General features: G+C 36.8%; 1 protein-coding gene across 5 annotated transcripts in view; it reads left to right on the top strand.

Moving 5' to 3' along the window:
• Positions 1–27,825, top strand: part of DDHD1 (DDHD domain containing 1) — a gene marked incomplete at both ends in the record, with an annotated part of 82,825 nt that overhangs the window by 10,485 nt on the left and 44,515 nt on the right. For 2 of the 5 annotated variants that reach the window (XM_080706853.1, XM_080706851.1), the window contains 3 exons: positions 13,099–13,272; positions 24,428–24,556; positions 25,620–25,767. In XM_080706853.1, coding sequence (XP_080562979.1) covers positions 13,099–13,272; positions 24,428–24,556; positions 25,620–25,767 — 451 coding nt within the window. Of the gene's footprint in view, positions 1–13,098; positions 13,273–14,233; positions 14,255–21,883; positions 21,986–24,427; positions 24,557–25,619; positions 25,768–27,825 lie in introns of all 5 variants that reach the window. The other 3 variants (XM_080706849.1, XM_080706850.1, XM_080706852.1) reach the window with 3 other exon arrangements.

Raw genomic sequence — 27,825 nt, 5'->3', positions numbered from 1 at the left:
TGTAAAATGTAGACAATAGTATCTGCCTCTTTGAATTAATTTAATAAATGAGTTAAGACATTGAAAGGTCTTGAAATATCCCAGGGTGGGTAGTAAATTCTGTATAATCCTTAGTTGTTACTATTTCTTTTCCTGCCTTTCTTATCCCTTCAGATTGCTACCCTACTTGACATTCTTGGCTCTTTGATTTGTAGTCTTTCCTGACATTTCATTTTCTTGGTCTGCTGTCTTGGTAATCACTTTTCAAATAGGCAGAGTGCTCAAGCCCTTGGAGCTGCCCCTGACCCTGTGAGAAACTGTAATTTTTGCCTGGTCTCTTGGGCTCCAGAAAGATCTGTGCTAGCCTGTCTTCCTGGCTTTGATCTCAGAGAAGTGTACCAGTCATTCTCATGAAATCTGTTGCCTTTTGGAAAGAATAGGGTCCCCCCTACTCTTTCCAAGTTCTTGAGCCTCTTTTTGGGGGGAGGTAGTAAGGTAATGGAAATCCTTTCACCAAATGTAGGAGAAACTGTCTTTACCCCCAGAGCTCATTTAGAATCATCTCTGCCACCTACCAAGATTTTTAATACAATTGAGAACTTTACAGTTTTCTAAGACTGCTCAGTTTCCAATTGAGGCAGCACCAGTAGTGTTCTTGGTATTCTGCCATGTTGGCAAGGGAAAAATGGCCTACAACAATCCCTTATAGCACAGAAGACCTCAGCATGCAAACTGAGGATTCCGCCTAGCTGACCCACAGTTGAACCAGCAGTGGTAGGAGTGGCAGCTAGGCTCTGGCAAAAAGAGATAAAACTTGAAGTAATCTTTTTTGTGTGTGGTACTGGGGATAGGGTCTCACTAAGCTGTGGAGGGCCTTACTAAGTTGCTGAGGCTGTCTACAAACCTGCAATCCTCCTGTCTTAGCCTCCCAAGTACTGGGATAACAAATATGTGCCACCACGCCTGGCTCTTAAAATAATCTTGAATCTGCCTTTAGTCCAGGGATTTGAGGCAGCCATCTCTTCTCCAGTATTGGCAGTACAAGTTGTGTGGGCTCAGAGAACAGATAGATATTTGTTGTCAAATCTCTTTAGTTTGAATCTTTAATTACTGTAGCTATATGACTTTGAACAAATTATAATATCTCTTTTGCCTGGTGTCTCCTTTGTAATTGGAGGTCACTGCTGCTCTGTAGGTTACTATCAAGATGGCTATGATTACTGTGAAGACTCAGTGTTGAGACAGGGTCTAGTGGCCCAGACTTGGCATCCTCCCAAGTACTTGAGATTACAGACATGCCACAATACTCAACTAAGCAATCAACTTTTTAGAAGATATATATATATATATATATATTTTGGTGGTACTGGGGTTCCTGGAAGCCCTTCTACCTCCAGGCTACACTCCCAGACCTATTTTATATTTTTGAAACAGGATCTCTTACGCCAGCACGTCTGGCTACGTACCTGCATGATCCTCCTGTCTCCGCCTCCTAAGCACGGGGATTACAAGCATGCGCCACCACGCCCGGCTTTTGAAGATATTTTAAAAAACAAAAAATTATTCAATCTATTTTTTGAATGGTATATGTGCTAGGTATATAATTCTAGGCTGACATTTTTGTTTTCTTTAAAACTTTAAAAATATCACTCTGTTGTCTTTCATTTCCGTGGTTTCTCATAAAAACTTTGCTCTTATTTTTATGTTCTTTTAGGTATCATCTCTTTTTCCTGGGAGCTTTCTTATTAATGACTTTTAGCAGTTATCTCCATGAAATATGAAGAAAATCTGAGTTTATAGTTTTCACTAAGTTTGTAAAATGTTTGTTTTTCTCTAATTTTTTCTGTTCACTTTACCCCTTGTCCTAGAATACTTCATGTAAGTCAGCCTGCTTAATATCACACCACAGCTCTGTTCATCAAGCCCCAAAGCTCTGTAATTTTTTTTTTTGTTTCATTTTATTTTATTTTTTGAGGTACTGGGGATTGAACCCAGAGGCATTCTTACCTCCAGGTTTTACTTCCATCCTGATTTTATTTCTTGTTTTGGAAACTGGGTCTCATTAAGTGACCAAGATTGTTTTTAAACCTGCAATCCTCCTGTCTCAGCCTCTCAAGTACACTGGGATTACAAGTGTGGGCCATTATGGTCATATTTTTTGTTTAATTTTAATAGTTATGTTTCCATTGCTGTGTCCTTGAATTACTATATCCTACTGCTATATGATGAACTTGAAGAATTTCACTGACCTTCAGCAAAATCTAATCTATTGATCTCTCAGCATATTTTTCATTTCTGGTATTGTATTTTCCTTGTTTAGAAATTCAATTTAGGAGCCGGGCGTGGTGGTGCACGCTTGTAATCCCAGCATTCGGGAGGCTGAGACCCGGAGGATCGCGGTTCGCGGACAGCCTCAGCTACTTAGTGAGGCCTCTGCAACTCAGTGAGACCCGGTTTCAAAAAATAAATAATAAAAATTAGGGCAGGGGCTGTAGCTCGGAGGTCAAATGCCCCTGGGTTCCATCCCCAGACCCACAAAAAAAAAAAAAAAAAAAATCCAATTTAGGTGCTTTTTGGTACTGGGGATTAAAACCCAGGGTATTCTACTTCTGAGCTACACCTGCAGCCTTTCTTATTTTTATTTTGAAACAGGGTCTCAGTAAGTTGCTGAAGGCCTCATTACTTGTGATCTTCTTGTCTCTGCCTCCCAAATACTGGGATTGTAGCCATGCACCATTGTGCTAGCTTGTTTAAACATCTTTTTCTTCTAATTTTACCATCTGTGTCAGTTCTGAGTCTATTACTATTGATTAATTTTTTTTCAGGGTTGTAGTTTTGTATTTTGAATATCTACTAGAAAGCCAGGCGTGATGGCACATGCTTGTAATTCCAGCATTTGGGAGGCTGAGACAGGAGGATCACACCAACAGCCTCAACTACTACTTAGGCCCTTTGCAACTCAGTGAAACCTTGTTTCAAAACAAAGAATAAAAAATAGGGCTGGGGGTGTAGCCTGGAGGTAGAATGCCACTGGGTTCCATCCCCAGTATTGCAAAAATAATAATAATAATAATCTACTAGATATTCTTTGGATTTTGTAGGATTCCTTTAGTATTGCTGAGTTTTGTCCTCTTACAGTTATGTTACTTCAAGTTAGTAATATCCTATCAAGGCTTTTTTTAAACTTTTGGTATGTCAGATCAATTTTTGGTATAGGAATATTTTATCCCTAGTATGGCAGTACTTTTCTGAGGACATTTCCTCAATGATGTGTGTGTTAGGTTTTCATATTCTGGCTGATTAGAAGATAAACTATTCCTAGTTTGTTATGTGCTCTAGAAATTATCCCATCTACTCCTTTTTAATGGTTTTTCCCCTGACTTCAGTTTGTTTTCTCCTTTGTACACATAAATCGAAGACTTTGATGGAGAATCTTTAGAGATCTCCAGCAGTAATTTTCTCTAGTTCCCAACATTTTGCCCCACAAATTCTAACTACTTTGTTCTTCCTCAACTCTGAGTTGTTTCACAACTAAAGAAGATTGCTAGGCTTTGGGTTTTACCTTTCTCTGCTCCACAGCCTAGAAAATCTCTAGCACTAAGTATAGCCAGTGGTAGGAATCCTTTTTTGTAGTGTCTGAATATCATTGTTGAATACATTTTCCCTGATTTTCTCGTTGATTATGATGGGGTAGTAAATCCAATATGTGCTACTCCATCATTGTTGCAAGTAGAAATATGTTCTTCCAGTTTAGCAAAGTGATTTACACTCTTCATTTATCTTGTATCTCTCGATTAGGCACAACACAATATTCTCATATACTACATGCCTAACAGCACAAGAACATTGGCATGGAGAACAGTAACGCCTTTTAGTGAACCCATAGAGATATGTGGCTGTTTTTGTTTTTTTTTTTTTTTGTTTGTTTGTTTTGTTTTGTTTTGTTTTGTGGTACTGGGGGACAGAACCCAGGGTGTTTTTTTTTTTTTTGTTTTTTTTGTTTTTTGTTTTTTTTTTGCGGCACTATGGATCAAACCTAGGGGCATTTTAAATCCAAGCTATACTCCCAGCGCTCTTTTTTTTTTTTTTTTTTTTTAATGGTACTGGGAATGGAACCCTTCTACCTCCGGGCTACACTTCCTGACCTGTTTTATATTTTTATTTGGAAACAGGGTCACTTAAGCCAGCAAGGCTGGCTTTGAACCTATGCGATCCTCCTGTCTCCGCCTCCCAAGCGCAAGGATTACAAGCATGCGCCACCACGCCCAGCCCAGCCCTATTTTTTTTTATTCTTTATTTTGAAACAGGGTCTCACTAAGTTGTAGAGGGCCTCACTAAGTAGCTGAGGCTGTCTGCGAACCCGAGATACTCCTGTCTCTGCCTCCGAAGTACTGTACTTGGTTTTATAGGCTGTACAGTAGAATTATTAGAATTTTATTGATGTCACCAGGAAGCCATTCAGAGCACCGGATCATCTTGCCAGTCACAGTATCCACAGTGCTCTCATCTTCAGGAATAGCAAATAATTGTCAGTTCACTGGACCTACTTTTCCAGTTGTCCTGGAATGAGGTTTTCGTTTTGGAATTTTAAGATATGGTAGGGAAAATGAGGTTTGGTTAATCCTTATTGCTCAGCAGTCCATAACGCTGGTATTGTTATAGCCAGGTTTAACTACAGCATGAGGCTTTAGGAACTTCAAAAGATATTTCATGAACCAGAATAATGCAATAATTTGGAATTGAATTTTAGAGATTACAAAATGCTTTCATATGTATTATTATTATTATTATTATTATTATTATTATTATTATTATTACTATTATTGCTGCAGTACTAGGGATTGAACTTAGGGGCGTTCAACCTCTAAGCTATAACCCCAGTCCTATTTTTTAGTCTTTATTTTGAAACAGGCTCTAAGTTTCAGAAAGCCTAAGTAGCTGAGGCCAGCCATGAACCTGTGATCCTCCAGTCTGTTATTTATGTTATTTTGTTACTACCCATTGGTACCCCACTATGAGAGGCAATATCCTTATATTACATGTGATATACTGAAGCTCAGAGAGGTTAAGAGAGGGAACTGGAATTATAGCCCAGGTTTCTGCGTCGTTAACCACTTTTTTTCCTGCTAAGGTCTATGACCTCACAGTTAACACCATATGAGTGGGCATGAAGGTTAGGTTGCCAGTAGTTCTTAATATCCTGGATTATTTTGTAACCTAGGTAGTATTTCCTTGCCCTACTTACTGCCACTTATTCTTTTTACTGATTCTCTAAATCTGTTTTTCAGTTTCTTGTGACTTTGATTTTCAGATTGTAAGTTTCTGTGTGTGTGTGTGTGTGTGTGTGTGTGTGTGTGTGTGTGTGTGTTTGAACCCAAGGGTGCTCTATCATTGAGCTATACTCTTACCCCTTTTTATTTACTTTTTAATTTTTGAGATAGGCTTTCACTAAGTTGTCCAGGCTAGCCTTGAACCTGTGCTCTTCCTTTCTCAGTCTCCCACATACTGAAATTACAGGTGCCTGGCTAGTTTCTTGTAACTTCAGTTTTTGAAGTTTCTTAAATGTCATTTGTAACTTTTCGGATATGTTCAAGCTTTTTATGTGCTTATTAGCACTCTGAATTTTGACTATACAAATCATTTCTCTTTGTTTTTAAGATTTTTGTTTTGATTTCCAACCAATTTAAAGGTTAAATTTGGAGATGATTATATTTTCTTTATAGTTAATCTTCCTGAAGAATAACTATTTTGACAACTTGATACTTGCTGTTTTTCTAAATGTTATGCTTCTTTATAATGTGAATTATTTTGTTTTAATACTTTTTTAAAGCTTTAACTCAACATATTCATCTGGTGTCTACTAGGTAAAAGAAGGGGCTGATTACCTCTACCTCAAGTAAAAAGCTCTTCAGAGAAATGTAATATTGACTTGAGTCTTAAAGGAGATACAGGCAGAAGTGGACAGTTTTAAGTTAGAGTCATGAGGGAGGATTATGAAGTGAGAGGTTCTGCTTATCAGGAGCATTGGGGAAAGGGTGAAAAGGGGCAGAAGAAAACTAAAGGGTTAGGGACTATATCGGGTGAGTCTTTTAATACTGAAGATCTGAATTTTGTCCTGTGAGAACAAAACATTGACAGATATAACATGGGGAAATAATTTGATCAGATTTACACATTTCGATTACCACTTTGGCGGCAGTGTAAAAAATACCTGGAAAGCTGGAAAAGTGCACAAGGAAGGAGACAGGAGGGTCGGGTGGAGCCCTGAATGGTGTTTGAGGTGTGGAGGAAGATGCTAAGGAGGTAGAATGTACAATATTAGTGCATTGTGAGTAAGAGGATGTGTGGCCCAGGTTATATAGCTAATGTTTTTTTACTTGGTTGAATTGTGATAGAACAAGTTTCCTACCTACCTAATCTCACTTTGGGGTGGCAGAGGAAAGCTAAAGTTTGTGGGCTTTTTGTTTTGTTTTAGGTAGTAGGGGTTAAACTCAGAGTTACTTGTCAAGCTACGCCCCCCAGTTCATTTTTCTTTTTTCTTTTTTTGGAAACAGGGTCTTGCCAGGTTGCTGAGAGTCTTGGTCCATTGCTGAGGGTGTCCTCGAACCTGCAGTTCTCCTGTCTCAGCCTCTCAGGTGCTGGATATACAGAAATTTGCTACCATGCCTGCCGGAGCCAGCCGGCAAGAGTAGGGGTTCTGAAGTTTGGCATGAGGATGAAGAGTTTTTAACCCTAATGTGGGGGAGCCGCCAGCCTACTATCTCTACTGGTCGACCCCTGTTTGTGGGTCAATATTTCCTACAGATCAACGACTATGCCTGGGTCAGTATTCTCTATCGCGCGGACACTCCTGGCCAATGCAGCTTCTGGGTCAATCTCGTCTTTATTGCGCCGACGCCGACTTGTTTTTCCAGAGGTATTTATACACAGCTACAGGTCAATCAACATTCTCGTGCTACCACCACCAGAATACAATACAGACCAATACAAAACACATCATTACAGATAGGCCTATCAGTACCCTCGTGTCATCACCACCTGATCCTCTCTCAGACCTCTTTTAACTTTCCATAACCCCAAACCTTGTTGACTCTGGGCGAAGGACAGTCAGCTGAGTCAGAGACACCAATCTAAGGGAAGGCCTTAATGGCTCCCAACAATTCCCCCTTTTTTACTATATTCTAAGAAGACTGTGTCTGTCTTAGGTTGTTTCCTTTTTGTATCAAGGATTACCCGTCTTTGGATAATACAGAGCTAAGCTGTATATCCTGTCTTAGGTTTCCTTGTCCCAAGGAAATCTTACCCATCATCGACTACCAGCCTCTTAAATGGGGGTACCCTTCAAAGGTAAATTGTGCACTTCTGCTGAAAAAATGTTCTCACTTTGTCCTGAGACCACACTTTGTCCCAAGTCTCTAATAAACAAGGTATTGGGAGTATCATGTAACATAGGTATTTCAGCAAGATATTTTCTCCAATTAACACAATGCTTTTTACATGTTGAATCAATTTTATAGAGTAAACAACTTATTAGTGGGCTAACATTTTTTTATCTCCTTTCCCTGGGTAACCAGGGCCCCACAAGACCAAACCTTCAATAGCACATTTACTATCAGTCTTTGTCCAAAATAATCAAAAGTACCAATTCTATCAGTCTTTGTACTATCAGTTCTCTGTCCAAAGTATCAGTCTCTGTCCTGCAATGGGTGCAAAATTCAAAGCAAGAAGTCCCAGCATTCGTGAGTTGTTACTGAAGACAGAGATCTCCCGCTGCTCCTAAATAGCTGGATGAAATATGGGATGATCTGGAACATAAGTCCATTTTTCAGTCATCAGCATTAATCCAAGAGTCTTCTGTCCTTGCTTGATCCATTTCCCTTCATGGTGACACTACTTCGTCCTAACAACAATCCTACTGTCTGTCCCTTTAGGTAACGGACGCCAGTAGGAAGGGCCTGCATTCCCATTTCAGGAGTTAATACTGTATAGGTGGAGGCACAGAGGTCCAATCCTGCGCTGCCTGCGGTTGCTCGGAATAAGTCCCAAATGGTTTGTTTTGTTGAAAGTTGTCCTGCTGTGGTACAGCTGTCTGAAGTGCCCCACAACATTGTTGCTGTGGGGCCTGAGGCGGGCCCCTCCTTCTGTTTCCCGACAGGAACTGAATCCCTTGCTCATCAGTCCCTGATTTACATTCCTTAGCCCAATGCTTCCCTCTTTTACATTGAGGGCATAAGCCTGGCTCTCGTCTATTACTAGCATTCTGCCTCTGTGGACAGTTAACTAAATGACCATTTTGTCTATACCCATAGCTTTTAACCGTATTATTCTTAGGTCCTGATTTATGTTGTTGGAAAAGGACTTCTTGTACAGTTTTCCCTTGTAATGCTGCAGCCATAGCTAGTCCCTGTGTATATGCAGGTCCTTTATCGGAACATAGTCGAATATAATCAGACAGGTCTCCTTTCTTTTTAAAAGGGCGTAAGGCAGCTTGAAAAACAGTATTAGCATTCTCAAAGGCTAATTGCTTTATGAGCAACAGCCCTGCTTCACTGTAGCCTATCAATCAACTAGCAGTTTGTAATAACCTGGCTACAAACTCCTGATATGGCTCATCTGGTCCTTATCTTATTTTTGAAAGATCTTCTGTTGTTTTCCTGAAGAAGGCAACTTGTTCCATGCTCGACGCACAGCAGCATTGCTCTGAGCATAAGAAGCTAGACTAAATTTCAATCACTGAGCAGTCTCCCTAAACTGTCCTTCTCCTGCTAACATATCAAAGTTTATGGGTATTCCCTGAGCTACGTTCTAATCTGCTGTGGATTGGCATTGTTCTACAAATTCAGACTTTCATAATAAAAAATCACCCCCTGATAAACAAGCTCGGGCTATCTGTTTCCAATCAGAAGGACACAAAGCCTCCATAGAGAGAGATTCTAACATGGCTTGAGTTTAGGTGCTGTTGGTCCATATTGAGCACAAGCTATTATAAATTATTTTAATTGTTTGAAAGGAAAAGGCCTATGTCCTCTAATAATACCTCCTTGACCGTCAGGATTTTCAGTAACTGGATTGTTTGTAAAGAAAGGGTCTATATCCTGTAATAACACCTCCTTGACCCAGTTTTGTCGGCATCTAAGAATTCTAATAACACTTCCTTAACCATCAGGGTCTTCAGTATCTGGGAAAACTCTAAATCCCCTAGTATCTTCGTTTTTTGCAGCCCGATTTATAGCTGCTTGAAGTGGTGAAATTAAAGAAAACAACTCATCTCTATGGTACTGAGCAGCAGATTCTTCCTTAGGAAGCTTAACAGAAAGCATATCTTCTAACCTATATGCAAAAAACAAAAAACTTTTTGACCCATTGTATATTTTTTGACCCATTGGATTTTTACAACTCTTACGTTAGGAACTAATCTTCTGACCTATTGTCTATTACTATTTACACATTAGGCACCTTCATTTTCTATCTTAGTTTCTTTCTTCATTTTCTATCTTAGTTTCTTCATTTTCTATCTTAGCTTCTTTCTTCATTTTCTATCTTAGTTTCTTTCTTCATTTGCTGGCTTAGTTTCTTTTGCTCAAAGCTTTACTTTAGTGACCGGTTATATATTACAAAATTCCCACGTTTCACCGCTACCAAAAATCTTTCCAGCGCGCTTTTTATTCAGCGGTGTCCTTCACGGGATCCTCAGTATCAGAATTTGTCCCCGTACAGGCCACCACCTGCCAGAGCCAGCCGGCAAGAGTAGGGGTTCTGAAGTGAGGCGTGAGGATGAAGTGTTTTTAACCCTAACGTGGGGGAGCTGCCAGCCTACTATCTCTACTGGTCAACCCCTGTTCATGGGTCAATATTTCCTACGGGTTGACGACTATGCCTGGGTCAGTATTCTCTATCGTGCGGATACTCCTGGCCAACACAGCCTCTGGGTCAATCTCATCTTTATTGCGCCGACGCCGACTTGTTTTTCCAGAGGTATTTATACACAGCTACAGGTCAATCAACATTCTCGTGCTACCACCACCAGAATACAATACAGACCAATACAAAACACATCATTACAGATAGGCCTATCAGTACCCTCGTGTCATCACCACCTGATCCTCTCTCAGACCTCTTTTAACTTTCCATAACCCCAAACCTTGTTGACTCTGGGCGAAGGACAGTCAGCTGAGTCAGAGACACCAATCTAGGGGAAGGCCTTAATGGTTCCCAACACATGCCCAGCTTAAAAGTTCATACTGCATTTAAAGTGCCTGCTGTATATCCAGTAGGAAGTTGGATATATAAGTTTGGAGTTGAGAAGAAGACAGTGTTGGAATTAAAATTAATTCAGTCATGGTGGTGCACACTTGTAATCCCAGCATTTGGAAGGTGAGACAGGAGGATTGAGGTTCTCGGACAGCTTCAGCTACTTAGTGAGGCCATTTGCAACTCAGCGAGACCCTGTTTCAAAATAGAGAATAAAAAATAGGGCTGGGGGTATAGCTCAGGGGTAGAATGACCCTGGGTTCTATCCCTGGCACCACCAAAAATATAAAAATAAATAAATAAAAAAGGCCAGGAGTTAGCTCAGTGGAGTCTCCTTGGACTCAATTCCTACTACTGGGGAAAAAAACATGTGATGGTCGGGGGAGAGGGATATGCAACCCTAATACAGGCAAATAGAAATTTTAAAACCAGTGGTTGCAATCTTGATAGACGAAGTAGAGTCCAAGCCAAAAAAACTTAAGCCTGATAGAGTGTACTTATAATGTTAAAAGCCATAATTCTGCTGGGCATGGTGGTACACGCTTGTAATCCCCATGCTTAGGAGGCAAAGACAGGAGGATCACGCGGGTTCGAAGCCAGCCACGATGTCTTAAGAGACCCTGTTTCCAAATTTAAAAAAGTATAAAAATAGGTCTGGGAGTTTAGCCCAGAAGTAGAAGGGTTTCCAGGAACCCCAGTACCACCAAAAAAAAAAAAAAAAAAAAAAAAGCCACAATTCTCCAGGCATAGTGGCACACATCTTTAATCCCAGTACTTGGGAGGCCAAGAGAGGAGGATCATAAATTAAAATTAGTCCAGTCATGGTGGTGCGCAATTGTAATCCCAGCACTTGCAAGGTGAGACAGGAGAATTGAGGTTCTTGGACAGCCTCAGCTACTTTGTGAGGCCATTTGCAACTCAGTGAATAATTGCTTTAAAAAATAGAATAAAAAATAGGGCTGGGGTGCAGCTCAGAGGTAGAATGCCCCTGGGTCGATCCCCAGCAAGTAACAAGACTCTCATCAACCTAGTGAGACCCTGTTTCAAAATTAAAAATAAATAAGGGCTCAGGGTGTAATCGAGAGTTCTCTAGAATGCCCCCAGTTCAATCCCCAATACCACAATCCATCCATCCATCCATCCATCCATCTATCTATCTATCTATCTATATATATAAATGGCCATATTTCACAATGAAGTTAGATTTTTAGTGATATACCAAACAGCACATATCATATATAGCAGAATTGTTATAGTAGGATATAGGACAATGCAAGAAGTAACATTAATAGAAAAGTTTTAATATATCAGAGTTATCTGATAGGACAAGGTATTTTAAGATCATCTAGTACATTTCCTATCCCAAACCTGGAATTAGCTAATTCATCAAGGAGACTTGAATTTTCTGTGGGAAAGATATTTACAGATTACAGTATTTAGAAGTACTTATGCTTTGTTTCTACACCTTTTCTAGCTTGAACATTTTAAAAGAGAAAATACATTTTAGTTCATGCAGACACTTCTTTTCTTTCTTTCTTTCTTTCTTTTTTTTTTTTTTTTTTTTTTGGTGGTACTAGGAGTAGAACCCAGAGGCTTTCTACCTCTGGGCTATACTCAGACCTATTTTATATTTTTTATTTGGAAACAGGGTCTCACTAAGTTGCTGAGAGCCTCACTAAGTAGCTGAGGCTGGCTTTGAACCTGTGCGATCCTCCTGTCTCAGCCTCCCAAGCGCCGGGTTTAAAAGCATGCGCCACCACGCCCGGCTGGCTCATGCAGACATGTCTAATTTAAATACATGATTATAAGGGTCTTATAACTTTGATTTTTATGTTCCATGCTAAAATTCTAGGTTTCTAATAATATTAACAGGACCAATATATTATCTTTATCTATAATTTCAGATTGGCAATACTAGTTTTATTATTAACAGTGTGGTTATTGAAAAGTTTAAGAAATGTTTGCTGATTTTTGTCCCTAGAATATTTTCTAATATATATGTACAAATTATTTTTAATTTAGTTGAAATAACTCCTATTATATGGTTAATATATACATATCTAAGGCTTTCGGGAAAGTTTAATCAGAAAAATGCCGTTATTCAAAAATTTTTTCTCATTAAAAAAAAATAGATATGGAATTTACTAAAACTGTTTTTTCCTATATACTAAGTGGGAGCCCATAATCTCCAAGGCATTCCTAAGAAGTATAGCACACTCTTGCCATACACACTATTTCTAAAAAACTACTTCTGGGATTTTTTTTTTTTTTTTTTTTTTTTTTTTTTTTTTTTTTTTTTTTTTTTGTGGTACTGAGGTTCCTGGAAGCCTTTCTACTTCCAGGTTACATTTCCAGACCTATTTTATACTTTTTTAAATTTGGAAACAGGCTCTCTTAAGCCCGCAAGTCTAGCTTTGAACCTGCGTGATCCTCCTGTCTCCGCCTCCCAAGCCCCCCGGGGATTACAAGCGTGCACCACCACCACGCCCAGCTTACTTCGGGGATTTTACATCAGTATATTTTTTTAAGTCTTTGGAACGATCAACAAAGCCTTGCATGAAACTACTAAACCCCTTAGCCTCCTAATTTTAATTACTCAGGGCCTCAATTATATAAATCATTTCTCACCTACCTTTCTAATGCTAGAAATTTATATGTGTAATATTTAATATGAACAAATTTTTATGCTGCAAAAAAGTATATACCCTGACCTGAAATCAGAATTTTAATGCTTTAAATGATAATATTAGGTCATGAAAGTCTGTTTTTCTTATAGCAGCAGCAAAATGTAAGTTTGTAGTTACTATGTCTCCTTAGTTTTAAGAGGTTGAATCCTAAAGTGTATAACTTTGTGATTTCTCTTTTCAGAAGCTGATAAGATACCAGTAATGCGTGGACAATGGTTTATTGATGGTACTTGGCAGCCTCTAGAAGAAGAAGAAAGTAATTTAATTGAGCAAGAACATCTCAGTTGTTTTAGGGGTCAGCAGCTACAGGAAAATTTTGATATTGAACTGTCAAAACCCATAGATGGAAAAGATGGTAAGACCAGTTAATACATTTAATATAATCTGTAAGCCAAGGACATGATTGGTAAAGTGTAGAGTCGTTCATAAGTTTGAAAGTCATAATTCAGGAGGACTAAAATGTATAAATTTTTATTTATTTATGTATTTGCAGTGTTGCGAATTGGACCTAGGGTATCATGCATACTAGGCAAGCACTCTTATCACTGAGCTACTTTCTAGCCCCAAAATTTGAGTTTAAATGTTTGATTATGCCAGGTGTGGTGGTGCATGCTTATAATCCCAGCATTTGGCAGTCTGAGACAGGAGGATCCGGGTTTGCAGCCAGCCACAGCTACTTAGTGAGACCCTTTGCAACTCAGTGAGACCCTATTTCAAAATAAAGAATAAAAAATAGAGCTGGGGATGTAGCTCCGAGGTAGAATGTCCCTGGGTTCCATCCACAGTACCGCAAAAAAAAAAAAAAAAGTTTGATTATTATTCTATAGTTTAAAATTGCTATGAATCTCTTAACTGCTTCAAGTTTGCTTACTCAAAATATATGTTCATTGCATGACACTAACACAGTTTACTATAAATGTACAGTCAGAAAATATCTTTTGTACTGGTCAAAAGCCTGTATAACTGACTGCCCCTGAACTAATCTCTTCTGGCAGTGTTTTAGTTATTAGAACAAATTGAACTTATCAGAAATTTCTTGTCATTATATCAAAAGAGCAGTTTTGTTAATATTTTAATGTTAATTATTTCCCTGAAATTAAAAACTGCTTGCCTCTTAGCTGTGTTCCTAATTAACATAACAGTTTCTAACTTGAAACAAATTACTAAGATTTCTTTATTCAGCATTTGGATATGTTTGCAGTAGTTAAAAATATGATAGCCAAGATTGCCATGTTTTTATTATGTGTTTGAATCTTGAGTGAACTTCAAAATATGTGGTAAAGTTAAAAATACCTCTATTGTTCCATTTACTGCAGGCAGTGGGATCAGCTATTCTGGTGAGTATAAATGTACAGGTAGAGTAGAATTATAGATATCTCTAAAATTTTTTTTATCTAAAAGTGTTTCTTCATCCATGCTTGCCTTCGTTTGGGAGGTTTCTTGGCAAGCCCTACTAAATCTAGTAAATTAAACTACAAATACAGCATTTTTTTTCCTTTTCCTCATAAAATATCTCTAAAGCTGCAAAACTTAATATTGACTAGGTAATGCACAGACTACAACTTGAAAAAACAAAGGATATGATTGGAAATAATTGTTTAACATTGGCAAAACAATAAGCGTTATATTAGCTAAACCAAGTTTAGCCACCCAAATTCCTTACTATTAGTGCATGAAAAACAATTCAAGAACTTGGAGGAGAAAAAGAATGAGCATATAGAATATAAGCAGATTGCACCTTTTTCTCATACGACATTCAAAATAATTTTTCATTTGCTAGTCATCCTTTGGAGGTTAATCATCAGTCTGTTTCATCTCAGAGATCCCACATTTTTGGAATCTTATGTACAATAAGAATTAAACTTTAATGTATCCATTTTATATCTCCTTGCTAAGATATTATAAATATAGCAGGATACTTTAGTTTTTCTAAAAGTGCCCAAATTTATTTAAGTTTGATATAAAGACATGGTTTATTTGTGTATTAGTAGGTTTTTTAGTATGTCTTTGAGTGTTTCTATGTGTCAATTCTATGATATATGCAGTATATTATAGTAGTATTACCCTCAAGAATATATGTTGAATGGTAAAATTCTAATTAGTAATAACAGAATGTGATTAAACACAATTGCATTATAATCTGTCAAAAATAATCTGTAAAAAAAAATTTTATTAGAAGAAAAAATTAACTTTTTAAAACTTACCATGGCAATATAGGTAAAGATTCGGCATGCTTTGTTATTAACATAGGATTTCAGTTCAGTATAAATATGCTGTTGTCATCATTTTCAGTCTTTTTTGTTATTCCGTATTATATTAAACATACATTCATTCAATAAGATGTGACATTTGGCCAGACGTGGTGGTGTACACTTGTACCCCCAGCATTTGGGAGGCTGAGATCTGATGATTGTGGTTCGTAGACAGCCTCAGCTACTTAGGCCCTCTGTAACTTAGTGAGACCCTGTTTCAAAATTAAAAAAAAAAAATAGGGCTAGGAGTTTGGCTCAGAGATCGAATGCCGCTGGGTTCCATCCCCAGACCTGCAAAAAACAAATAAGATATATGACATTTGATTTTGAAGATTATGGAAAATTTTGTAGTTCATTTGAAAATAATTGGAAGAAATGAACATTTGCCATGTCAAAAAACCACCATTCATAAAACCACCATTGTTGGGAAAATACCTCAAACTTATCCTATCTAGAAAGTTAAAGAATATAATTTTTTATTATTTTGCTCTTACTCAAGCTTCTAGTTTGTTTGTTTGTTTGTTTGTTTGTTTTTCAATACTGGGGATGGAACCCAGAGGCATTTAACCTCTGAGCTATACCCCTAGTCCTATTTTTTTTTTTTTGAAACAGAGTCTCACTGGTTTAGTTGCAAAGGGCCTCACCAAAGTAGCTGAGACTGTCCATGAATGATGATCCTCCTGTCTCAACCTCCCAAATGCTGGGATTACCGAATGCTGGGATTACAAGTGTTTGCTACAACGCCCAGCTTTTAGCATCTAAATTTTTATATTTCATTAGTTGGGATGCCATTTCGACCTAAATTTTTTGTTTATAGATGATAAAGCCTTTGACTCTTCATATTAGATTTTGAAAGCTTCCAAATGTAGGTAGTTTTGTGGTAGACACTTTTCATGAAAGAAATAGATATGGTTTCTACCCTCAAGGAGTTTTCAGCTTGTTAGAGAAGACAAAGTGCACCAGTGAGAGTAGTTACAAAAGAGTAAATACAAGATAACTTAATAGACAATGACTGTTAAACATTCGAAAAGATACTTGGAAGAGAGTCAGTGATCACAGTGCCTTCTAGTTATTAAAAATAAGGCTTTGCCAGGCACAGTGGCGCACGTTTGTAATCCCTGCGCTTGGGAGGTGTAGACAGGAGGATCGCCAGGTTCAAAGCCAGCCTTACTGGCTAAGAGACCCTGTTTCCAAATAAATATAAAATAGGTCTGAGAGTGTAGCCCAGAGGCAGAAGGGTTCCATCCCCAGTACCACCAAAAAAAAAAGGCTTTGCGGAAAATCCCACTTAAAATGAAATGTTTAAAAGTAATCTATTTTGGACTCTAAGTGTTCTAGGGCATTTCAAAGAAAGTGAACAATTCTTTCCTTCAGGGACATTAAAATAATAATAAAAGCCTGGCAGTGTGTGTGCTTGAAATCTCAGTTCTTGAAAGGCTGAAGCAGAAAGATCACAGGTTCAAGGCCAGTCTCTGGGAGACCTTTTTTCAAAATAAAAAATAAAATAGGAACCAGGTGTGGTGGTAATCCCAGCATTTGGGAAGCTGACACAAGAGGATCCAGGTTCGCAGATAGCCTCAGCTACTTAGGCCCTTTGTAGTTCAGTGAAACCGTGTTTCAAAATAAAGAATAAAAAATAGGGCTGGGGGTATAGCTTGGAGGTGGAATGACCCTGGGTTCCATCCCTAGTACCTCAATAAAATAAAATAAAATAAAATAAAATAGGGCTGGTTTATAGCTTTGAAGGTAGAATTCCCTGAACTCAATCCCTAGCACCAAAATAATAATAATCATCTTTTTCTGATTTTGTTTGGTTAGAATAGCTTTTGCTTTAAATGGATTGAATATATTTAATAATTTCCTCTTTATTAATTTTCCTATTAATGTCAAAGTGAGCACAAAATTAAAGAGATTGATATAAGTTTGATATAACTCTTTCTATAGCATCCAAATAAGAATAACCCATAAAAAGGTACTCTCTTTTTGTGATTTAAATACTTTAAACTTAGTTCTCTCTGAAAACGAAAATAAAAATTGATTCTTTCCTACCCTGCCCCATAGCCTAGAAAACATTTATCTAACAGCATAACAAATGCAAGTCTTATCATTTCACTTGAGATTAATTATAGAAATAAAATTGGGTGTTCAAATAAATAATACTTCAATCCAGTACTAAATAACTGTTTCATTTATAATTTATCCAAGCATATGCAGTAATTAGTAAAAGTTGAATCGTATGGGTTAGTGCTGAAACCTGGCAAGATTGCAAACCATGCTACAAAATAACTGACCAAGACTGGCGTGGTGGTGGTGCATGGTGGTGCATGCTTTTAATCCCTGCGCTTGGGAGGCTGAGACAGGAGGATCACACAGGTTCGAAGCCAGCCTCAGCTACTTAGTGAGACTCAGCAACTTAGTGAGACCCTGTTTCCAAATAAAGTATAAAATGGGTCTGGGAGTATAGCCCGGAGGTAGAAAAGCCCCTGGGTTCCACCCCCAGTACCAATAAATAAATAAATAAATAACCAATACTCCTCCAACTTGTCAGGGTTGTCACAGGAAGGAGGAAGTGATGGACCCATGAAAACAAATGCAATGGGGCTTTCTGGATTGGATCCTACAACAGAAAAAGATAGTGTAAAATAGAAGTCCAAAAAGTCTGTAGATTAATTGCATTGCACCAATATATCTTAATTTTGTTAAATAAAGCATGCAAGATGCTAATATAAGGGGAAGCTGGGTGAAGAATAAATGGTAACTTCATACCCTATTTTTGCTACTTTCTCTTATGTCCAAAATTATTCTGAAAGGAAAAGGTTTTTTTTTGTTTTGTTTTTTCAGGCCAGTAAAGGAATGAAAAGATTGCCTTGTTTGTTAGGTCAAAGAAACTAGGAAAAGAGGAACAGAAACAAAAGCAGATAAGACAGAGAAAAATAAATTGAAAAATAGTGGACCTAAATTTGCCCCATATCAATATCTACAAGAAATATGTGAATTGACATTTCATTTAAATGACAGAAATCGACAGCTTTGATAAGAATACAACACCAGATTAGATGCTGTCTGCAAGAGCCACACTAAAGTCACAGGAAAGTTGAAAGTACAAGGATCAGGTTTTTACATTGAAGCTAGTTTGAGGTGCTATGAAAGCACAGGTATTAGCTGCTCTGTGTGGATTTACAGCATGCCTGTTATGTGCTGGATAAAGGACATTCTATACTGTGAAAATAGCATTTCAAAAGTCAATTAAAAGATGGAGAGTATCTTAACCTAACCACCTTGTCCCTTTTTCTCTGGTTACCAAGAGATTCCCATCTCCTAGGTTTTAGTCATTTCATTTTTATCAATTTCCCTCACTCAATTTCTCTGCGGTCCAAGAAAGATTGCCAGGAGTTTTCTCATTATAGTTTGCAGGCTTGAGATCCACGGGCTGCTTCCCAGGAAGCAGATTGTTTAGTTTAAAAAGGGGAGAGAGTGAGTTTTCCTATTGTACAGATTAGTATGTCACCAGCCAACCTCCTTTTGGATATTTTTGTTGCTTTCAGAATTATATGACCAAGAAAACGTCTTTAAGAGATGAATTGACAAGAAAATTTATTGGAAATATTTTTAGTATTTTAAATATTTTTTCATTGTCATTTAAGACTTATATAAAATAACATTTTGGGGTTAGAGATGTAGCTCAGTGGTATAGCCCTTGCCTAGCAGGCACAAGCCCCTGGATTCATTCCCCACTATAGCAAGTAAACACACAAAACCGCCATTTAATTAAATATAGCTTTTTGATAAATCAGCATTTTTAGTTGTATTTTTAGTTTATGCATACTTACTAATACATAGAAATTGCCAGCTAAAACTTTTGTTTATTGAGGTGCTAGAATTATACCCAGGGCCTAATGCATGGTGAGCAAGTGTTGTACCACTCAGCCACATTTCCTAGCCATAAAACTTTTTTTTTTTTTAACAAAACACAAATTAGATAGTACTTTTAGGACTTGAATTTTCTTTAGCAGTAATCGATTTGGATTGACAGTAAACCCTTTTTTTTCTTCTGCTGTTCTTAGGAGTAGTCCCTCAGTGTTATGCTTTGGGTTGAAAAATATTAAATACTCTGTGCCTATAAAATATTTAACAAAGCCAGCAATATTCCAGTAAAAATAAATTTGTGAGCCAAATGTGGTGGCTCAAGCCACCAGTACTTGAGAGGCTGAGATCGAAGGATTGCAGGTTGGAGACCAGCCTCAGCAATTTCGTGAGACCTCAGCAACTTAGTGAGACCCAGTGTCAGAAGAAAAAGTAAGCCAGGTGTGATGATGCACACCTATAATCTTAGTACTTGGGAGGCAGAGACAGGATTGCAGGTTTAAGAGTAGTCTTAGCAACCTAGCAAGACTCTATTTCAAAAACAAATAATAAAAAGAGTTAGGGTATATCTTGGAGGTAAAGTGGCTCTGGGTTCAACCCTTAGTCCCGTTAAATTAATTAAAAATAAATTTTTTAAAGGGCTGGGTTTGTGGCTCAGAGGTAGAATATCCCTGGATTGAATCCCCAGTACCAAAAGTAAATCAAGTAAAATCGGAAAGATAACCACGTCAAGCCGGACGTGGTGGTACATGCTAGTAATCCCAGGATTTGGGAGACTGAGACAGGAAAATCATGGTAGTCCCTCAGCTACTACTTAGTGAGGTCTTTGTAACTCAGTGAGACCGTGTTTCAAAATAAAGAATAAAAAATAGGGCTGGGGGTGGAGCTCAGTGGTAGAATGCCATTGGGTTCTGTCCCCAGTACTACAAAAAAAAAAAAAATCAATTTTTGTAAATGTTTTAAATAATGGTTTTCTGTTTGGGGGCTTGAGACTTTATATAACTATATAAGATATGGGTATGTTCATCTTTAAGTTATACTATTTTAGAAAGGAAAGCTTTTGTTTTTGTAGTTTGACTAGCTTTCTGAAACTATTTGCATAGTTTTAAAATGTAGCCAAATGGTCCTTGTGTTTCTCATTCACTCTCTTTCAGTAATTTTGGGACTTGATTTGTGTTAGTTTTACTACTAGATTTACAAAATCTAGTTTCTGTTTCTCCTTGTAGTAAATTCTCAAGTTTAGTTTGATCCACTTTGATATATTAGCAGTATTTCCTAATGAATTTTTTGTTTAAAATTGTTTGCTGGTCTAAGTGGTATATCTACTCCTGAATAACTGACCAGAAGGCACATGAAAGAAGAAACATTTCAGTGAAGAATATTGCTTCAATTGTCATTTTCTGCCTCTGTGACATTGAAATATTTTTATAATCCTGATGTAATAGCAGAGCCCAGCTTTTAGCTCTAGTCTGTAGTTCTTATAGACATATAATCACATAGCTGTAGTTACTAAGTATATAGGCATAGTTATTATGCTTGTAAGCATTTCTCAAATACCTTTATGCACTAAGCTTTGCATATATTTCATGTGTATATACAACAGATTTGTTACATTTCTAATAGTATACAACAGAAATTAAAGATTTTTGTATTTGAGCAGTATTTAACTTTTGTCAAATTAATGTTAGAAGGGAGCTGGGCATGGTAGCACACCCTTGTAATCCTAGTACTCAGGAGACTGAGACCCGAGGCCTCGGGTTTGCAGACAGCCTCAGCTGCTTAGGGAGGCCCTCTGCAACTTAGTGAGACCCTGCTTCAAAATTAAAAAATAGGGCTGGGGGTATAACTCAGAGGTAGAATGCCCCTGGGTTTGATCTCTGTTACCACAAAAAAATAATAATGTAGAAGGGAATGAGGATGAAAACCAAATGTACTAGAACTTAAATTTTAACTAAATCACAAAGGTTTGGTTATCTGTTAACTGAATAAACTGATATGTAAGATTCAATTTCAAGTGAATTTTAATAATTGTTTACTTAAAATATAAAAAGTATTAATATATAACTAGCAAAGTGTGACATGAAATATGTTGCCATTAAGGTTATCTACTGATTTGCCAAATACCAAGTCTGTAGCCAGCTTTTCTCTATTTGTCTGTTATGTGCTAAGATGTCACAGCATACATTTTTGCTACTGGCATTCTTTTAGTTTCTTAACACTATAAATCTTTTCAAGAGGAGTAGCTAAAGGTAGAGCTTCCAGTTTGATTTCTTTAAAACTTGTCATTTTTAAAAAGTTTTTTTTTTTAAACAACTTGAACAGAGCTGTGAAGAGGGAAGCCTTGGGCCATTGTATTTTGGTAATGGGCAGCATCTAGAGGACGTGTATATTGTGATAGCTTAGGCAAGTGGTATTAGATGTATAAAATGTTATTTATTGCATTCACAGTTTGTACATCAGCTGTTGGCCTTTCAAAAATCACAAATTTAGTAAAAGTGAATAGCCTTAGTACTGTAAAGATGGAGTTTATAAATCTCTCAAGCATACTTTTGTACGCCATGTTGTTTTATAGTCTATCTGTGCAGAGGAGAGTAAATGATTGTCATATAATTGTAACTGATAAATTTAGATATAATTTGCCTTTATTCTTTCAGTTAAAGTAGAGTATGTATTTGGTAAACATTAAACTAATGTTTCATTTTACTGATTTTTACCCAGAAATTATATAAAGCATTTAGAATAATGTTTATCAAATACAACTCATTTTTTAAAGTTAATACTAAAACAAAAAGGCAAAATGGCAAACCTCATTTAAATTTACTTTGAAGCTCAGTGTTTTTGCTTTCTTAGTTGTCTACCACCTCCCTCCCTTCTCCCTCCCTTCTTTGTTCAAATGGAGAGGATATAAGGAGAGTACAGATGCTGCAGGTCTTAAAAGAAAGCGTTCCCAAGGTACAGTAATTGTAGTTTTATTTCTCCATGTAGTTATATTCCCGGCTTATAGCATTCAGTTGCATTTAGAGCATAGCAATTATTAGTTTTTATATTTTGCTTAGTATTCTTTTATTATACATGTGTATAAACATTTGCAAACTATGTGTATAGTCCAGTAGTGATATGTTCACTAGTATTAAGATGTTTACCTTAAGACAATCTATGGCTGATTTTAAAGGAGAGCAAAACCTTGCCAGCTTAACCCTGTTCTCTTAAGTATCTCAATCTTATAGCTTCAATTTTTAGCATATGTTGCTGAAAACTAACAAAAATGTGGTTTACAAACAATTGTCAAACTCTTGCAGTTTTTTTTTTTTTTTTTACTTTATAGAGAGTTTTTTTTTTTTTAATTTTGTTAAAGTTAGAGCCAGGTGTGATGGCACACGCCTGTAATCCCTGTACTTAGGAGGCTGAGACGGGAGAATTGCAGATTTGAGGGCAGCCTCAGCAAGTAGTGAGACTTTCATCAACCTAACAAGACCGTTTCCAAATAAGAAATAAAATTGGGCTGGGGGTGTACCTTGAAGGTAGAATGCCTCTGGGTTCAACCCCAAGTACCACAGGGTGCGGGGGGGCAGATCTTGCAAAAGGTGTATTGTTTTCTTTGAAATTGAAGATAATAGTATGTATTGTGTTAATTGAATCTTGGTCTGTATTCAATGTCAGTAATGTGCCTTGGCAGGTAAGTAAAATGTAAATTTTTGAGAAATTTATTTTCAACTTATCTTCAAATGAGTTAGATTCTACCAGTAGCTAGTTTTGTGGCAAATAATTAAATCTCTTTATATTTCTGTCTTTACACATAAAATAGGGAATAATAATTTTCCTTAAGTGGACTTCAAAGAAATAAACCAAGCATAGTGATTAGAAGGTACTTACTCTCCTGAAGATGAGAATGTGAATTTTTTTCATCCATGTACCAGAGAGAGGAAAATGTGAATTTTTTTCATCCATGTACCAGAGAGAGGAAAAGTTTAAGGCCTTCAAAATATAATAATTATTATTAAGTCATGAGCCAGGCATAGTGGCCATACTGTAATCCTAGCAACTCATGAGGCTGAGGTGGGAGGATTGTGAATTCAAGACCAGCGTAGGCAACTTAGCAAGACCCTGTCTCAAAAACAAACGAATTAAATAATGAATTGGTGGGTGTGTTAATCATTTTCCTAATTCACTACTTCCATAAATATTGCTGAGTTAGCGATAGCTCTACATACTGCATTAGGACACACTATTTGCTGTGTTGTGCAGAAATGACCAACATACAGAGGTTATGGGATCTTAAAGGGTATAGGTCTGGATTTCTTTTAAGAGCTTGTTTTTATGTAGCATAACCCCAGTTACAAAAATGTACCAACTGAACTGATTTGAACATAATGGTGGAAATACATTACTTTCTTATTAAAATATTTCCAACTTTGGATTTCTGCTATGAGGGGCAATATACAATAGTAATTGACCCTATTATCCGTTTCATTCCAAAAATCCCTTAGATTCTAATATGTTATTCTGTCCCTATAATCTGTTTTTTCTTGCACTGAGTAAATTTTTTACAGATCTTTTGGTATTTTTTATAAAATCAACAGAAAAATGGAACTTAAGTTTCAGTGTTAAAACCATTGAAGACTTTCAATTAAGTATATATCCCTTAGGCCTAAAGAAGAGTCATATCATCTGAGAAAAGTTCTTTTAAAAGGTTGAAATTATGGTAGTTATGCCACTTTATGTTTTTTGGGAGAGTGTGTGTGTGTGTGTTTTACTGGGGGTTGAACCCAAGGGCATTCTGCCTCTGAGCCACACCCCCCAACCTATTCTTTTATTCCTTACTTAAGCTGTGGAGGACCTCACTAAGTAGCTGGCCGTGAACCTACGATCCTCCTGTCTCAGCCTCTCAAGTACTTGGATTGCGAGCATGTGCTATACCACACCTGGCTCACTTTATGTTTTAACAAGTCTCCGTTCCCTGTAGCATTGTTAATAATTTATAAAGTACCTATCCTTTACTCACTCAACATAAATTATTTTATTTTTTTACTTTATTTTTTGCAGTACTGGGGATTGAACCCAGGGGCATTCTACCTCCAAGCTACACCCCAAGCCTTATATAATTTTTTATTCTTTATTTTGAAACAGGGTCTCACTAAGTTGTGGAAGACCTTACTAAGCAGCTGAGGCTGCCCGCCAACCATGATCCTCCTGTCTCAGCTTCCCAATTACTGGGATTACAAGTATGCGCCACCATGCCCAGCTTCGACATAAAATTTTAAAAATAGTTTTCTATTTAATTGAGTTGTATTTTTGAGTTGTCAGATAATATTCAAAGATGTCAGCATGAGAATTTTTTACACAAATGAAGTTTATCTTGGAGACCTTCAAGTTAACTCTTCCTTTTTGCAACAGCTATTCATAGTTTCAAATTGAGTCGTAATCACGTGGACTGGCACAGTGTGGATGAAGTATATCTTTATAGCGATGCAACAACATCTAAAATTGCAAGAACAGTTACCCAAAAACTGGGATTTTCTAAAGGTAATTGTTAAATATTACTATGGCTTTTAAAATTTGGGGAATCTGGGATTATTTTTTCTTATATCAAAAAGAGACTATTCAAATTCTATTTTTAGTGTTATTTTAAATAAATATTAAGTCTAGTGGCAGGTACCCTTTTAAATAAAACTTTAAGGTGTTTTACTTAGCATGTATTCATCCATGAAAAAAATATATATTTAAATGATCTTAGAAAATAAGCATCTTTTATACTTCTGAAAGCACAAAAGCAGTCCACCCTGCCACCGTGAAAAAAATATATAACATTTGAAATACAGTGTCAAGGAAGGTGAAGACAAAATTTTTCATTGTACTTAGTAAAAGTGGCAGTCATAGGTAACTTGAACTGATAGGGCAGAAGTCAGAATAGAATGGGTTGAATCTTAAGCAGAAGGTAAGAAAAGGAAGGCAATAGAGGGAAAATTCTTTAAAGAAATTTTACTAAGAGAAGAGGACAGCAGAGAAATTTTACTAAGAGGATGGTAGAGTCTTATAAAACAATTTTTAAACTAAATCTGATAAAAATTTTACTATTTTAATAGCTTTTAATTTCTTTGATAAAATGTTTTTAATATCTTTATATGCTTATTAATTTTTGTGTTTATTATGTGAATTCCCCTGTTATATCATTAGCCCTTTTTACTATTTGGATGATTATCTTTAATTTGTGACTAGTATCTATCTTTGTAAGTATACAAAGATATTTCATGTAATTTTTTCAGTTTCCTTGTGTCATACTGTGCACAACTTTTGCAAGTTTGTCATTCATCTTTTTTCTTTGCTTAATGGTATATTTTATAAAGAAGTTTTTAATTTTTATATATTCAGTTTGTCCTTTTTCCTAATGATTACTGGCTTTGGTGTCAGGTCTAATTAACCTGTATCAGTCAGTTAATGTATTATCTTCAAATTTTATTTCCTTTTCTCTATACATAGAGAAACCCAGGGGAATTTTTTCTTTATATTCTCATTGCTACTTTTTAACACTGTGAAAATACTATTTCTCAAAATAAATGATAAACTAAGAATTATAATTTTTCTCTAGCATCAAGTAGTGGGACCAGACTTCATAGGGGTTATGTAGAAGAAGCCACATTAGAAGACAAACCATCACAGACGACCCATATTGTATTTGTTGTACATGGCATTGGACAGAAAATGGACCAAGGAAGAATTATCAAAAATACAGCCATGTGAGTTCTTTGAATATATTCTACATCTAGTCTAGAATTCAAAATTTTGTTTAGGCTGGTATGAGAGATACAATAGAGTTTATTATTCTGCTGCATGTTTCTCCAGTGCCAACTCTTCTAATGTTGGTCAAGTTTCTGAGCCATATTCTGAGAGTGATCATGGCTAGATATTGATGGCGGTGATTTTTTCCCCCCACCACATGCAGAAGAGCAAGATTAAGAAAGCCCTGTTTCAAAATAAAGAATAAAAAATAGCTACCTCAGGCTCAGAGATAGAATGCTTCTGGGTTGAATTCCCAGTACTACTATTCCTATTACTACAAAAAAAAAAAAAGACCTTTTAACCTAATATATTAATTTACATTAAGGTTTCAAGCAAGAAAATACCTAGCTTTAAGTTTCTTACCCTCTGAACATCAGGAACTGAGAATGAATACTTGAAAGTTGCAAAACTCTGAAAAGGTTAAGAATTGTTTAAACCAACAGTTAGCAGCTTAACCCGTCCAATTAATTGCACCAGAGGAAACTGAACTCTACATTTTACACAGAATACAGTAGATACTTTACCAACACACCAGACAGGTTATTTACCTCCTTGGTTGACTTATACTCAGCTTAATTCTAAAATCTCCTTCAGATGTTATTGGGGTAAAAAAAAAAAAAAAAAAAAAAGTACTGTGTTAAAAGAGAAGATTAGGGTTAAAATTCCCACCACAAAATATCCTGATCAAAATCTGATCAGGTACAGATTTATATAAGGAGAACAAATCAGTTGCAATTGAAAAGCAGAGTTTATCTGATTTTGAGATTTCAAAATAACTGTTTCTTGAATCTTTTTTTTTCTTTTTTTGGTGGTACTGGGGGTGGAACCCAGGGGCTTTTCTACCTCCGGGCTATACTTCCAGACCTATTTTATATTTTATTTGGAAACAGGGTCTCACTAAATTGCTGAGAGCCTCACTAAGTAGCTGAGGCTGGCTTCAAACCTATGCAATCCTCCTGTCTCAGCCTCCCAAGCGTGGGGATTACAAGTGTACACCACCACGCCCGGCTTTCTTGAATCTTTATGAAGCAAATAATGTATAATGCTATAGAAAGTATGTCCTCAACAATATCTCTGTAATAGTGTTTTGTTTTCCTTTTAATTGTAACCACCTAATGCTACCTGATAGAGTAAAGCAAAAGGTATAATAATACAACTTTAATAAAAACTTTTTTGCATTGGGCATAGTGGTGCATGCCTATAATCCTAGCTACTGTGGAGGCTGATGCAGGAGGATCATGAATTTGAGGTTAGACTGGGCAATTTAGCAAGACTGTCTTAAAATTTAAAGTTAAAAAGGGCTGGGGTGGGAGAGTCAGCTCAGTTGTAGATCTCTATTTTCACAGGCCATGGAATCAGTCATCAGTACCACTAAAAAAAATTACACACGCGCGCGCACACACACATACACACACAATTTTTGTTAAATACTGCCAAGCTACCCTGATTATTTTTAATCTCCATAATTCTTATTATAGAAATATCTTCCCCCTAATCCAGATTGTGTTTCTGATAAATTGTGTGTTGCTTCCAGTGATAATTAAATTTTTATGTCAGGATGGATGCAAAGCTTTTGCTTAGACAACTAGGATCCACAGAGTGATGTTTACTGGTATAGTCTCTCTGGAGTCATTAATAAATGAGAAGGTATCCGTTTTATTTCCTTGGATGCAAGTGAGGGAAAATTTAATACAAAAGACTTAATCCATATGGGGGACTTAGTAATTCATTATACAAGAGTCTAAGAGTGCTACTGTCAAATAAGTCATCAGAATCCCATCATCTCTACTCTCCATTTTGGAGCTACTTTCAGATATATCCTGTGGTTCCAGATGTGGTGTTCATCTTGTGTTCAAATTTGCAAAGAAAGAGTAAGTTCTCTCTGGAAGTCTCTGCTAGTCTGTGCATTCCTGTGACTGATGATACTTCCAAGAACCTGAATCCATACATATGGTCATACAGAGTCTGATGGGCTGAACTTGTCATAGTCTCCCCTAGGGTCAGGTAGAAGTTGA

Source organism: Muscardinus avellanarius, assembly GCF_963383645.1.
Source record: "Muscardinus avellanarius genome assembly, chromosome: 12".
NCBI lineage: Eukaryota > Metazoa > Chordata > Mammalia > Rodentia > Gliridae > Muscardinus > Muscardinus avellanarius.
Note: the sequence above shows the minus strand (reverse complement) of the source record. Positions and strands in the feature narration are given on the sequence as shown.